The sequence below is a fragment of the Lepisosteus platostomus genome, chromosome 5 (assembly GCF_059453375.1).
Source record: "Lepisosteus platostomus isolate fLepPlt1 chromosome 5, fLepPlt1.hap1, whole genome shotgun sequence".
Classification (NCBI taxonomy): domain Eukaryota; kingdom Metazoa; phylum Chordata; class Actinopteri; order Semionotiformes; family Lepisosteidae; genus Lepisosteus; species Lepisosteus platostomus.
Genome location: NC_142615.1, coordinates 2122803 through 2138156, shown reverse-complemented (window position 1 = coordinate 2138156; position 15354 = coordinate 2122803). Strand labels below are relative to the sequence as shown.

General features: G+C 56.2%; 2 protein-coding genes across 3 annotated transcripts in view; both read left to right on the top strand.

The window, feature by feature from the left end:
* Positions 1-415: 415 nt before the first annotated feature.
* LOC148662407 (uncharacterized) overlaps positions 416-15354 on the top strand; it is a 30184-nt gene continuing 15245 nt past the window's right edge. Inside the window, exons 1-2 of one of the 2 annotated variants that reach the window (XM_088631134.1) lie at positions 426-707; positions 2384-2541. In XM_088631134.1, the coding sequence (XP_088487260.1) occupies positions 527-707; positions 2384-2541 (339 nt within the window). In that variant the 5' untranslated portion in view covers positions 426-526. Of the gene's footprint in view, positions 708-2383; positions 2542-15354 lie in introns of both variants that reach the window. The other variant, XM_088631135.1, reaches the window with a different exon arrangement.
* On the top strand, positions 3335-15354 carry LOC148662409 (uncharacterized). The gene is made up of 8 exons (XM_088631109.1): positions 3335-3467; positions 8612-8917; positions 9646-9948; positions 10355-10666; positions 11979-12257; positions 13323-13439; positions 14224-14288; positions 15046-15354. The coding sequence occupies exons 1-8, from the start codon at positions 3335-3337 to the stop codon at positions 15184-15186; spliced, it is 1656 nt and encodes a 551-aa protein (XP_088487235.1). The 3' UTR covers positions 15187-15354.

The window sequence follows — 15354 nt, the reverse complement described above, 5'->3', positions numbered from 1 at the left end:
TTTGCACCTCCGCTCATTAAACTGCACTGTGAGGAGTCTCAACCTGGAGAAGATGGCTGGGCAGCTTGTTCCCCACCCCCACCCCCCTCTGCGTACAGAAGAGCCTCCTGTCCTGACTGGAGGAGCTCACCCAGCTGTGTCTGGAGAGAAGCCAGGGTATCGGCTTCAACCACAGGGCTGGGCAGCTTGTTCCCCACCCCCACCCCCCTCTGCGTACAGAAGAGCCTCCTGTCCTGACTGGAGGAGCTCACCCAGCTGGGTCTGTGTGAGAGAAGCCAGCTCTCGAGTTATCAATGTGCTTCTGCCTGTGCCCTCTGGTTTTGAGTTGAAACAAACCCCCTGGTGTTCAGAAGGATCACCCTTTCAGCTGTGCGTTCAGACCATTTCCTGTTTGTCACACATCTGAGCTGGTGGAGATGTGTCGGCCAGGTCGTGCTGCAGCAGGGAGCCGCCCTGAATCGCGCTGCAGGACGGGGAGGACGAGGACCGAGCCGGGGTCTGCCCCCCCCGCCTCTCGGCTCGGCGAATGGGGGCGCGACGGGAAACGCGTCAGAGACCGCCTGCCCCGCGGCTCAGCGGCTCAGATCTTCCTGTCCTGCTCGGAAGACACCCGGCGATGGCGTCTCTCCTCTCCTCTCCGGCCCTCCTGGTCTCCCTCCTGGTCCCTCTCCTGGCCCGGCTCCCGGGAGGCGGCGGAGAAGAAGAAGGTGAGTCCTGGTCCCTGGGGTCGGGGGGTCGGGGGGTCAGGGGTCAGGGGTCGGCCTCGCAGGCTTCAGAAGAGAGGCGTCTCTTTGAGGCCCCTGTGATCTTGGAGGAACAGAGGGGCAGAGCGTGGGTGGGTGGATGGGGGACAGACAGAGCAGGCCTGGCCGTTCACCCCTTAATCTACTAATCTCTCTCTCTCTCTATACAGTGCCTTGCGAAAGTATTCGGCCCCCTTGAACTTTTCAACCTTTTGCCACATTTCAGGCTTCAAACATAAAGATATAAATTTTTTATTTTATGTGAAGAATCACCAACAAGTGGGACACAATTGTGAAGTGGAACGAAATCTATTGGATTTTTTAAACTTTTTTAACTAATAAAAAAATGAAAAGTGGGGCGTGCAAAATTATTCGGCCCCCTTGCGTTAATACTTTGTAGAGCCACCTTTTGCTGCGATTACAGCTGCAAGTACAGCTGCAATATCTTTATGTTTGAAGCCTGAAATGTGGCAAAAGGTTGAAAAGTTCAAGGGGGCCGAATACTTTCGCAAGGCACTGTATATATCTATATCTACACTATTGACATATCCAGTACTGCGTCATCTCTGCAGTACGGCAACATAGGCTCGTCTAGAATTGTTCCGGTCTCTTCCGGGACCTGTATCTTCCTCCTCCTCCTCCTCCACGCCCTGCTCTTCGGGCAGCAGATACAATCACCCCCCCAGCCCCCAGCCCCCCGAAGCTGTAAATAAACAGGAAGTCGTCTGTCCCCTTGAAGAGCAGCCGATTTAGGACTTGAAAGACCAGGGCGTTCTCGAAAGGTTAACAACATTTAACCTTCACAGGACACACACACACACACACACACACACACACACACACACACAGTCTTTTTTTGGGGTGTGTGTGGGTGGGGGCAGGTCTTTGCCATGAACCCGTCAGTCGACGTTTTTTTTTTCAGCAAAAACGAAATTTGTTTTGCATCAGACTCTCGACCGGGAGAAGAAAGTTGTTTGTTTGTTTTGTTTGTTTGTTTGTTTGTTTGTTTTCGGGGCGCGGGAGGTGACGTAGCGAGATCCTGAACAGTAAGTCAATAAGTAGCACCGTCAGTCCAGCTCCAGAATTCACCCACTGCGGACCCTGGAGCTGGACCGGGACCGGAGGAAGTGATGAAGACCTCCGATCTGCCTCCCTCCTCTGGCGACGGCGACGGAGGTGCAAAACGACGCCTGTCATCTATCGCTCCGCCACCCCGGACATCAACACGTGTGGAACCGACACGGGCTCCGTGGGGAGGAGGGGGGTTCAGCCCACGTGGCGTGGGCGTCTCATTCCGCTGCAAATGAGCCGCACACTCCACGGCCCGGCCCGGGGAGGAGGGTGGGAGATCGATTCCGTCCCCACCGACTCGAACGGGCGCAGCCGGCCGGTGTTCGCCAGGGTCAGTCTTAGCCGGTTTGGGGGGGGGATCTTGACCCCCTGGGGGGTGAGGGTGGTCAAAACGGGGTGCTGGTTTGTCCGACGCGTCTGCTCAGCCAGGGACGGGAAACGGGAAACGACGCGTCGTCTCTCCCCAGTTACTCAAATCGGCCCTTGTGCGCGCAGGTCAGAGCCGGTCCGTGTTCCTCATTTTAAAAAGAGCACGTCGTGTTTTTTTTTTTTGTTTACTGTTCTGACAGCGGGGCGAGGAGCTCTTCGCCGGTCGACGGCCGGCGCTGGTAAAATCGAACTGGAGATTTTCTCGTGGTGGTTCAACAGGACGGAGGACGGACCAAGCCCGCCAGCGGTAAAACACAACGTGTTCAGGCGTGAAGAAGGACGCTCCGCGGCCGGAACGGTGTGTTGTCTTCACCTCTTCTCTCTCCTTCGGGTGTGAAGGAAAAAAGAAAACGTTGTGTTTCCTTCACACCCGAAGAAGGCCGGGCCGTTTTGCACTTTGATGCTGGTTCCGGGGACCGGTCCGTTTTGCTCTTTGATTCTGGTTCTGGGGACCGGTCCGTTTTGCACTTTGATGCTGGTTCCGGGGATCGGTCCGTTTTGCACTTTGATTCTGGTTCCGGGGAGCAGTCCGTTTTGCACTTTGATTCTGGCTCCGGGGGCCGGTCCGTTTTGCACTTTGATGCTGGTTCCGGGGATCGGTCCGTTTTGCACTTTGATGCTGGTTCCGGGGATCGGTCCGTTTTGCACTTTGATTCTGGTTCCGGGGACCGGTCCGTTTTGCTCTTTGATTCTGGTTCCGGGGACCGGTCCGTTTAACACTTTGATTCTGGTTCCGGGGGCCGGTCCGTTTTGCACTTTGATTCTGGTTCCGGGGACCGGTCCGTCTTGCTCTTCGATCCTGTGATCCCGTGATTCTGACCTTGAGGACCGGCCCGGTTTGGCGTCGCGTTCTGGTGCCGGGGCTGGGGTGTGGGGGGGACGGAGGAACTGGGGCGTCGCCCATCGTGCACTGCGGCAGACACGCGTGTCGGCGGGCCGGGGGGGGGGGCGTGCCCCCTCTCCCAGGGGCTGGGCGATTCGGACCCACTCCCCCGCGGAGGGGGGTGGTCAGGGACGGCGGGGCGTGTGACCCGGCCTTGCGCAACGCAGGAAGAGGAGGTCCCGTCTTCCATCCCCGCGCGGGGAGAGGGATGGCGTCACTTCTCTCTTCCCTCTGTGCCGTCCGGTCGCTGGGTCCCCGAGGCTCCCGCCCGCTGGCGATGGGCCCCCTGGCCCCTCTGCTCTGCCTGCTCCTGGCCGGCGCGCCGGGGCTCCGCGTGGGAGGTGAGTCGGGGAGGAGTCCGGTTGTGTGTGTGTGTGTGTGTGTGTGTGTGTGTGTGTGTGTGAGTGTCCTGTGATGGACTGGTGTCCTGTCCAGGGTGTGTGAGTGTGTGTGTGTGTCCTGTGATGGACTGGTGTCCTGTCCAGGGTGTGTGAGTGTGTGTGTGTGTCCTGTGATGGACTGGTGTCCTGTCCAGGGTGTGTGAGTGTGTGTGTGTGTCCTGTGATGGACTGGTGTCCTGTCCAGGGTGTGTGAGTGTGAGTGTGTGTGTGTGTGTGTGTGTGTGTGTGTGTGTGTGTGTGTGTGTGTGTGTGTGTGTGTGTCCTGTGACGGACTGGTGTCCTGTCCAGGGTGTGTGTGTGTGTGTGTGTGTGTCCTGTGATGGACTGGTGTCCTGTCCAGGGTGTGTGTGTGTGTCCTGTGATGGACTGGTGTCCTGTCCAGGGTGTGTGTGTGTGTCCTGTGATGGACTGGTGTCCTGTCCAGGGTGTGTGAGTGTGTCCTGTGATGGACTGGTGTCCTGTCCAGGGTGTGTGTGTGTGTCCTGTGACGGACTGGTGTCCTGTCCAGGGTGTGTGTGTGTCCTGTGACGGACTGGTGTCCTGTCCAGGGTGTGTGTGTGTCCTGTGACGGACTGGTGTCCTGTCCAGGGTGTGTGTGTGTCCTGTGACGGACTGGTGTCCTGTCCAGGGTGTGTGAGTGTGTGTGTCCTGTGATGGACTGCTGTCCTGTCCAGGGTGTGTGTGTGTGTGTCCTGTGATGGACTGGTGTCCTGTCCAGGGTGTGTGAGTGTGTGTGTCCTGTGATGGACTGGTGTCCTGTCCAGGGTGTGTGTGTGTGTCCTGTGATGGACTGGTGTCCTGTCCAGAGTGTGAGTGTGTGTGTGTCCTGTGATGGACTGGTGTCCTGTCCATTGTGTGTGTGTGTGTCCTGTGATGGACTGGTGTCCTGTCCAGGGTGTGTGTGTGTGTCCTGTGATGGACTGGTGTCCTGTCCAGGGTGTGTGAGTGTGTGTGTGTCCTGTGATGGACTGGTGTCCTGTCCAGGGTGAACCTGCCTTGTGCCTGTTGGAAACCGTGTTCAGCGGACGGACGGGCACAGATACAGGCGCAGGTGCCGCTGTCTCTAATATCTGGGACACCTGGGCCCTGTCTGAGCAAGAGGCAGCAGTTCGGAACAAGAGGGTGGGACAGGAGGGTCAGCTCTGGGCCCTGGCCGACGTCTCGGCAGCGGGTCGTTTCGTCCCGTCGCCCCGAGGGTAGTGCGCGCTGGCCGGGACCGCGAGGGCAGCTGGCGACGGTTAGGATGTTGCCCGACATCCGCGTGGCGAGAGGTCGGCTCCCGCCCCTGCGCTCTGCCGGTTTCATCACTTCCTCTTCTGCCGAGCAGGGCGGGCTGGGCTCGCTGACTCACCGCGAGGGGACAGATCCACAGTCTACTGATCACCTCCTCCACACTCCTGCTCACACTGACACCTGGAGATCTACAGTCTACTGATCACCTCCTCCACACTCCTGCTCACACTGACACCTGGAGATCTACAGTACTGATCACCTCCTCCACACTCCTGCTCACACTGACACCTGGGGATCTACAGTCTACTGATCACCTCCTCCACACTCCTGTTCACACTGACACCTGGAGATCTACAGTCTACTGATCACCTCCTCCACACTCCTGTTCACACTGACACCTGGAGATCTACAGTACTGATCACCTCCTCCACACTCCTGCTCACACTGACACCTGGAGATCTACAGTCTACTGATCACCTCCTCCACACTCCTGCTCACACTGACACCTGGAGATCTACAGTACTGATCACCTCCTCCACACTCCTGTTCACACTGACACCTGGAGATCTACAGTACTGATCACCTCCTCCACACTCCTGTTCACACTGACACCTGGAGATCTACAGTACTGATCACCTCCTCCACACTCCTGTTCACACTGACACCTGGAGATCTACAGTCTACTGATCACCTCCTCCACACTCCTGTTCTCACTGACACCTGGGGATCTACAGTACTGATCACCTCCTCCACACTCCTGCTCACACTGACACCTGGAGATCTACAGTCTACTGATCACCTCCTCCACACTCCTGCTCACACTGACACCTGGAGATCTACAGTACTGATCACCTCCTCCACACTCCTGTTCACACTGACACCTGGAGATCTACAGTCTACTGATCACCTCCTCCACACTCCTGTTCACACTGACACCTGGGGATCTACAGTCTACTGATCAGCTCCTCCACACTCCTGCTCACACTGACACCTGGAGATCTACAGTACTGATCACCTCCTCCACACTCCTGCTCACACTGACACCTGGGGATCTACAGTCTACTGATCACCTCCTCCACACTCCTGCTCACACTGACACCTGGAGATCTACAGTACTGATCACCTCCTCCACACTCCTGCTCACACTGACACCTGGAGATCTACAGTACTGATCACCTCCTCCACACTCCTGCTCACACTGACACCTGGAGATCTACAGTACTGATCACCTCCTCCACACTCCTGCTCACACTGACACCTGGAGATCTACAGTACTGATCACCTCCTCCACACTCCTGCTCACACTGACACCTGGAGATCTACAGTACTGATCACCTCCTCCACACTCCTGCTCACACTGACACCTGGAGATCTGCAGTACTGATCACCTCCTCCACACTCCTGTTCACACTGACACCTGGGGATCTACAGTACTGATCACCTCCTCCACACTCCTGCTCACACTGACACCTGGGGATCTACAGTACTGATCACCTCCTCCACACTCCTGCTCACACTGACACCTGGGGATCTACAGTCTACTGATCACCTCCTCCACACTCCTGTTCTCACTGACACCTGGAGATCTACAGTCTACTGATCACCTCCTCCACACTCCTGTTCACACTGACACCTGGAGATCTACAGTACTGATCACCTCCTCCACACTCCTGCTCACACTGACACCTGGAGATCTACAGTACTGATCACCTCCTCCACACTCCTGTTCACACTGACACCTGGAGATCTACAGTACTGATCACCTCCTCCACACTCCTGTTCACACTGACACCTGGAGATCTACAGTCTACTGATCACCTCCTCCACACTCCTGCTCACACTGACACCTGGAGATCTACAGTCTACTGATCACCTCCTCCACACTCCTGCTCACACTGACACCTGGAGATCTACAGTACTGATCACCTCCTCCACACTCCTGCTCACACTGACACCTGGAGATCTACAGTACTGATCACCTCCTCCACACTCCTGCTCACACTGACACCTGGAGATCTACAGTACTGATCACCTCCTCCACACTCCTGTTCACACTGACACCTGGAGATCTACAGTCTACTGATCACCTCCTCCACACTCCTGCTCACACTGACACCTGGAGATCTACAGTCTACTGATCACCTCCTCCACACTCCTGCTCACACTGACACCTGGGGATCTACAGTCTACTGATCACCTCCTCCACACTCCTGCTCACACTGACACCTGGAGATCTGCAGTACTGATCACCTCCTCCACACTCCTGCTCACACTGACACCTGGAGATCTACAGTCTACTGATCACCTCCTCCACACTCCTGCTCACACTGACACCTGGAGATCTACAGTACTGATCACCTCCTCCACACTCCTGCTCACACTGACACCTGGAGATCTACAGTCTACTGATCACCTCCTCCACACTCCTGCTCACACTGACACCTGGAGATCTGCAGTACTGATCACCTCCTCCACACTCCTGCTCACACTGACACCTGGAGATCTACAGTCTACTGATCACCTCCTCCACACTCCTGCTCACACTGACACCTGGAGATCTACAGTACTGATCACCTCCTCCACACTCCTGCTCACACTGACACCTGGAGATCTACAGTCTACTGATCACCTCCTCCACACTCCTGCTCACACTGACACCTGGGGATCTACAGTCTACTGATCACCTCCTCCACACTCCTGCTCACACTGACACCTGGGGATCTACAGTACTGATCACCTCCTCCACACTCCTGCTCACACTGACACCTGGGGATCTACAGTCTACTGATCACCTCCTCCACACTCCTGCTCACACTGACACCTGGAGATCTACAGTCTACTGATCACCTCCTCCACACTCCTGCTCACACTTACACCTGGAGATCTACAGTACTGATCACCTCCTCCACACTCCTGCTCACACTGACACCTGGAGATCTACAGTCTACTGATCACCTCCTCCACACTCCTGCTCACACTGACACCTGGGGATCTACAGTCTACTGATCACCTCCTCCACACTCCTGCTCACACTGACACCTGGAGATCTACAGTCTACTGATCACCTCCTCCACACTCCTGCTCACACTGACACCTGGGGATCTACAGTACTGATCACCTCCTCCACACTCCTGCTCACACTGACACCTGGAGATCTTCAGTCTACTGATCACCTCCTCCACACTCCTGCTCACACTGACACCTGGAGATCTACAGTACTGATCACCTCCTCCACACTCCTGCTCACACTGACACCTGGAGATCTACAGTCTACTGATCACCTTCTCCACACTCCTGCTCACACTGACACCTGGAGATCTACAGTACTGATCACCTCCTCCACACTCCTGCTCACACTGACACCTGGAGATCTACAGTCTACTGATCACCACCTCCACACTCCTGCTCACACTGACACCTGGAGATCTACAGTACTGATCACCTCCTCCACACTCCTGCTCACACTGACACCTGGAGATCTACAGTACTAATCACCTCCTCCACACTCCTGTTCTCACTGACACCTGGAGATCTACAGTACTGATCACCTCCTCCACACTCCTGCTCACACTGACACCTGGAGATCTACAGTCTACTGATCACCTCCTCCACACTCCTGTTCACACTGACACCTGGAGATCTACAGTCTACTGATCACCTCCTCCACACTCCTGTTCACACTGACACCTGGAGATCTACAGTCTACTGATCACCTCCTCCACACTCCTGCTCACACTGACACCTGGAGATCTACAGTCTACTGATCACCTCCTTCATACTCCCCTGTTCACAGTGACAGATGTGCAGAGTGTACAGTGTGAAATATTCTTTCTGTTTTTTTGTCTCCCCAGGAGTGACTGTGTACTCCACTGTGGGGGGGTCAGTGGGTCTGCCCTGTGAGAATCTGAAAGAGATGAACAGATTGTCTATTGTGTGGGTCTTCAGTCAAAATCCAGGGGCACCCATCTTCCTGAGCAAAGATAAGACGATCACAGTCAGAGACCCAGAGAGAGCAGGGAGGCTGCGTGTGGGGCCAGACTGGTCTCTACACATCCGATCTCTCAGGCCTCAGGACTCTGGACTGTACACCTGTGTGCAGTACGTCGGTAGAGAGTATTATCGATCTGGGACAACGGCCACTCTCTACCTGCTCTCCTGTAAGAACGCCGTTCTCGGTGTCTGTGTCCATGTGGAGATCAGTTTACATCTCTCTCTCTCTCTCTCTCCCTGCCTCTCCTTCACTCATCTCTGTCTCTCTTTTTCCCTTCTGATAATCAAAACCTCTTGTTGACAGTTGAAGGGCATAGATGATGATTGAAATATATTGATGATGATTGGAAACTGGATGTTGATTGAAGGGTATTGATGAATATTGGAAGGTACTGATGATGATCGGGAGGGTATAGATGATTGGACGGTATTGATGATGATGGAAATTTCTTGATGATGATTAACGATTGAAAGGTATTTATGATGATTGAAGGGTATTGATGATGATTCGGAAGTCTGGATGTTGATTGAAGGGTATTGATGACTGGAAGGCAGTGATGATTATTGATGAGTCAAGGGTCTTGATGATGATTAATGGTTGAACGGTATTGATGATGATTGGAAGGTATTGATGATTGAAAGTTCTTGATCATTAACGATGGAAAGATATTGATGATGATTGGAAGGTCTAGGTGTTATTCTAAGGGTATTGATGATGATCGGAAGGTGTGATGATGATTGAAAGTTCTTGATGGTGATTAACGATTGGAAGGTATTGATGATGATGATGATCAGAAGGGTATTGAGGATCATTGGAAGGTCTGGGTGTTGATTGAAGGGTATTGATGATGATCGGAAGGGTATTGATGAGAAGCTCCATGTGCTCTTTCCTCAGTTACAGCCTCTCCCTCTGGGAACCTGCGGACCGGTAGTGTGCTGACCCTCAGGTGTGGGCTGGACTGTGGAGCTGGACTGGGAAGCTGCTCCAGGGTTCCCGAGGGACTGACTGTGTCCTGGCGGAGAGATCAGGATCTCGTGGGGAAGGTGGACACGGGCAGATCCCAGATCAGAGATTTCAGGACATACAGTCAGCTCTCAGTGACTCTCCAGAGATCAGATCACAACAAGAACTGGGTCTGTGTGCTGGCGAAAGGAACCGAGCTCAAGACCTATGATACCTTCACCTCTGTACTCACAGGTGGGCGCTGAGCTGTCAAATTCTCCTCCTCCTCCTCCTCATCTTCTTCATCTTGCAGGTCATGTCCCAGTTCTGCCTCTTTAATTTCCCTGACCTGTTGCGACCTTGTTCTCCGATACCGCGTTCTCACATGACCCCTGTCCTCCTTTTTTCACGTTTATGTCCTTTTCTTCTTTAAGACATCGTGGTTTCCTCTGTTTCTCTGCTGCCTGGGGTCCATTCGGTCACCTACCCAAGCTCCAGGCCGCAGATCCCTTCCAGGACCTGTACAGCAGTGGGAGAGTACTGCTGGACACTAGGACAGCAGGAGTGGACACTGTCCCTCTGGGGCGAGGGGAGAGAACGGAGTGGGTTGGTCTTGAAAGTGTGGGAGTGTCTCAGTGTGTCCCTTGCTCTTCCTCCACAGATTACACCCAGGACCTGTACAGCAGTGTGGGAGGATTCCTGCAGCTGCCCTGTGTGGACACTGTCCGTCTGGGACGAGGGGACACACTGCAGTGGAGCTTCAGAAGATCTGGCACCATCACCTACCATGCCCTGTTCACATTACTGGGGAACGGAAGTCGGATCACGGGGATGGAGGTGGACGGGGACAGAGTGGACATGACGGTCAACTCCTCCCTGCTGATACGCAGCGTCCAGACGGGGGACAGCGGAGTCTACCTGTGTCTCCAGAACAAGGACAACCTTCAGGAGATCCACCTCAACACCTTGTCAGGTCAGGAGCCTCTGCCCTCACTGTAATTTGTCCTTTGGATCCTGCTGCTGGTCATCTGTGTTCATCCGAGTGCGGATTGTGTCCTGACAGACATGAGCTACCGGCTGCAGTCATATCGTCCTCTTTGTTTATGTCTGTTGTGGGAGGACCAGGGGAAGGGTCATTTATATCCTGTGTCCTGATGTAGCTCGCCCGTGTCTCCTTGCATAGGCCTTTTCCAGCAGCGGGTCAGCTGGTCCTCCTGAGATATAGATGGCGGCCATCTTGCTCAGGTCTATATCGAGTCTACTAAGCGTTTCGTTCCGGAAATACCGGTTCTAAATGACCCTGGTCCTCTTACAACTGTGAAGGCCTTTCCTGCAAATAGGTTTGCGTTTATTATTTCGTCTTGTAGTGTTATATCGTTGTATTTGCGAGCAATGTATACAACGTCCTATTTCTGTTGTACGCTGAGGAGTTACCAGCCTGGTCTGACAGGTATAGTACAGTATAGGGGGGGGCGCATATCTTTTGTTTTACTGCACCTGTGAGTGAACTGTAGGACACGCCATTTTCCTCCAGAAATGGAACTAACAGATCAAGCTCAGTGACACACTGCAGCTTGGAATCCTGACTCCCTGGTGATGTCTGGGCGGCGTCTGGGCTGTCCAGTTGTTTTAGCAACTGTTTTAGGACGGTACCTGAGGACACGGCTCTGAGAGTGAAGTGTGTCCCTTAGTCATCACAGGGCTCTTCAATGACCAAAGTGCAGTGTCTGAATAAATCCCAAGTGTTCTTCCAAACAGGAGCTGGCCCGTTTTCCTTACAGACGTGGACACCTGGTCCACCCCCCAGTTATCGGAGTCTCCACTATCACAAGGCAGGACAGGAGACACAGTGAGAGAGAGGAGATCACAGGGAGTCCCTCAGTCAAAAACACACACAGCAGGAAAGGAGACACAGTGAGAGAGAGGAGAGCACAGGGAGCCCCTCAGTCATAAACACACACAGCAGGACAGGAGACACAGTGAGAGAGAGGAGATCACAGGGAGCCCCTCAGTCATAAACACACACAGCAGGACAGGAGACACAGTGAGAGAGAGATCACAGGGAGCCCCTCAGTCATAAACACACACAGCAGGACAGGAGAGACAGTGAGAGAGAGGAGATCACAGGGAGCCCCTCAGTCATAAACACACACAGCAGGACAGGAGACACAGTGAGAGAGAGATCACAGACAGCTGTCTCTCCATGAGACACACAGACACACAGTTAGGGAGAGGGCCTGGGGTCAGAGTGCAGTGTGTGTTTAGTGCCGTGCTGTTCATTCCAGTGAGCTCAGACCCCTCTGGAGTGGTGCAGAGGGGCTCCAACGTCACCCTGACCTGCCTCCTCACCTGTTCCTCTTCCTGTGATGAAACCACCCGGCTGCTCTGGAGGAACAGTACCGGGGACAGCCTGCAGGGCGGCGCCAGTGAGCGCACTGGGAATACTGTCAGCTCCACCGTTGTTCTTGAGCCGCAGAGCTCTGAGAGGATGCAGTGCAGCGTGATGGGAGACAGAGGACACAGGGTCTCCCAGGAATGGACCATCGGAGTCTCGCTGGAACCAGGTGACCCTGCGTCGGTCTCCAGCAGTTACTTGTGCTGCTGCTGCTGCTCTTCTGTCAGGTGGCTGCAGACTCTGTCCGCACTGAGAGTATAAAAAACTCTCTTTGTTTTGTGTGTTTTCCAGCAAGCAACAGGCACAATACACACACTCACACACCCTGGACAGGACACACATACACACTCACACATACCCTGGACAGGACACCAGTCCATCACAGGACACACACACACACTCACACATACCCTGGACAGGACACCAGTCCATCACAGGACACACACACACACTCACACACCCTGGACAGGACAGCAGTCCATCACAGGACACACACACTCACACACACCCTGGACAGGACACCAGTCCATCACAGGACACACACACACCCTGGACAGGACAACAGTCCATCACAGGACACACACACACACACACACACACACACACCCTGGACAGGACACCAGTCCATCACAGGACACACACACACACACACACACCCTGGACAGGACACCAGTCCATCACAGGACACACACACACACACCCTGGACAGGACACCAGTCCATCACAGGACACACACACACACACTCACACACCCTGGACAGGACGCCAGTCCATCACAGGACACACACACACACACACACACACTCACACACCCTGGACAGGACGCCAGTCCATCACAGGACACACACACACACTCACACACACCCTGGACAGGACACCAGTCCATCACAGGACACACACACACTCACACACACCCTGGACAGGACGCCAGTCCATCACAGGACACACACACACACACTCACACACCCTGGACAGGACGCCAGTCCATCACAGGACACACTCGCACCAGGGCCAGTTTTCCCAGAAGCCCACGAACCCGCCCGCAGGTCTTCGGACTATGGGAGTCCCCAGAGTGAACCCATGTGTGGACATGCAAACTCCCCACAGACAGTGCCGCTGGTCCAGAACTGAACCCCGAGCCTCGGCACTGTGAAGCCGCAAGGGTCTTCATACTGCCCACCCTACGAGCTGCTGGGTCAGTGCCTGAGGTATTTCCACACTTTCACTGTGACAGAGGTCCCGGACGAGTTCCCCGTGACGACCGCGGTGTCCGTGGCTGGAGTCTTCTGTGCGCTGCTGGTCCTCGCCACCGTCGCCTTCCTCCTGATCAAGAGGAGGCACAGCAGGGCAGGTGAGCGCCTCCCTGGCGCGGCCTTCCAAGGTCGAAGGTCAGAGGTCGGGCCCGGGTTCGGCGTGCGTGCAGAGGGAGTGGGGTCCTGAGGAAGAGCAGGGCAGCTCCGTGCCTCTCTGGGGCGTGGACTTCCAGGTCGAAGGTCAGAGGTCAGGCCGGGGTTCGGCGTGCGTGCAGAGGGAGTCGGGTCCTGAGGAAGAGCAGGGCAGCTCCGTGCCCCTCTGGGGCGTGGCCTTCCAGGTCGAAGGTCAGAGGTCAGGCCCGGGTTCGGCGTGCGTGCAGAGGGAGTGGGGTCCTGAGGAAGAGCAGGGCAGCTCCGTGCCCCTCTGGGGCGTGGACTTCCAGGTCGAAGGTCAGAGGTCAGGCCCGGGTTCGGCGTGCGTGCAGAGGGAGTGGGGTCCTGAGGAAGAGCAGGGCAGCTCCGTGCCTCTCTGGCGTGGCCTTCCAGGTCAAAGGTCAGAGGTCAGGGCAGGTGCACTGAGATGCACAGCTAGGCGCCACCGCGTCTACAGAGTATCGGGGTACGGCAGAACCCAGAGTTCTGAGGTGCCTGCAGTCGGGTCGCCCTGAGAGCCGAGGAGAACCGGACCCGGGTCGTCCCGGGTGGGGCGGGCAGGCTCCCGGGGAGTGATGGAGGTCACGGCGTGGGCCGCGGAGGACAGGACTGGCCTCCGGGAGCGACGCGGGATCCCGCCAGCTCCGTGACCGGTGGTCCTGGTGTCCCGACTGACTCCGAGCTGTGGGCTGGGCTGTGCTCTCATGCCCCTCGCTCTCCGCCCGGCAGGTCCGGGAGTCTGCGTGACGACAGATGAAGACCTCATCGTCTACGCCAGCCCCACCGAGCCCACGGTAACCGTCCGCACCCCCCTCCTGCCTGCCTGCCTGTCTGCCTGTCTGCCTGTCTGCCTGTCTGCCTCCCTGCCTCCCTGCCTCCCTGCCTGTCTGCCTGTCTGTCTGCCTGTCTGCCTGCCTGCCTGTCTACCTGCCTCCCTGCCTGTCTGCCTGCCTGCCTGTCTGCCTGTCTGTCTGTCTGTCTGCCTGCCTGCCTGTCTGCCTGCCTGTCTGCCTGTCTGTCTGTCTGCCTGCCTGCCTGCCTGCCCGTCTACCTGCCCGTCTACCTGCCCGTCTACCTGCCTGTCTGCCTGTCTGCCTGTCTGCCTGTCTACCTGTCTGCCTGTCTGCCTGTCTACCTGCCTGCCTGCCTGCCCGTCTACCTGTCTGCCTGCCCGCCTGCCTGTCTACCTGTCTGCCTGCCTGTCTACCTGCCTGCCTGCCCTTCTGCCCGCCTGTCTGCCTGCCTGCCTGCCTACCTGTCTGCCTGCCTGCCTGCCTACCTGCCTACCTGTCTGCCTGCCTGCCTGCCTACCTGTCTACCTGCCTGCCTGTCTGCCTGTCTACCTGCCTGTCTACCTGTCTACCCTCTCTTCCCCACCCCTCCCCGCTGACCTCACCCCGCCGGGAGTCTGGCCAGGAGAGCCCCCCGGTCACGGTCCGGGATCGTTCCCGCCGCGGCGGCGCTGATCCCTCGCCCCGGCTCCCCGAAGCGGACGGGGCTGAGCTCCTGCTGAGCCCCTCTCTCCCTCTCCCTCCCCCCGCGCTCGTCCAGAGCTCTCCCGTCCGGAGCGGCGAGGACGTCCACTACGCCAGCGTGGCCTTCCAGGCCAAGAGAAGAGGACCCGGGACAGGACGCGTCCTGCCAGAGGACAGCGACGCCGTTATTTACTCTGACATCAGAGAGGGGAGGTAGACAGCGCGGCGTCTTGCTCGAGACACCACCAGGGGGCGCTGTGGACCCCCCACCCACCCCCCGACTGGCTCCCACTGACGAGAGAGAGAGATGTGGACACAAGCAGAGATGTAGGAACGCAAACACGTGCTGTTGCAATACCAGGCCCCTACACACACACACACACAC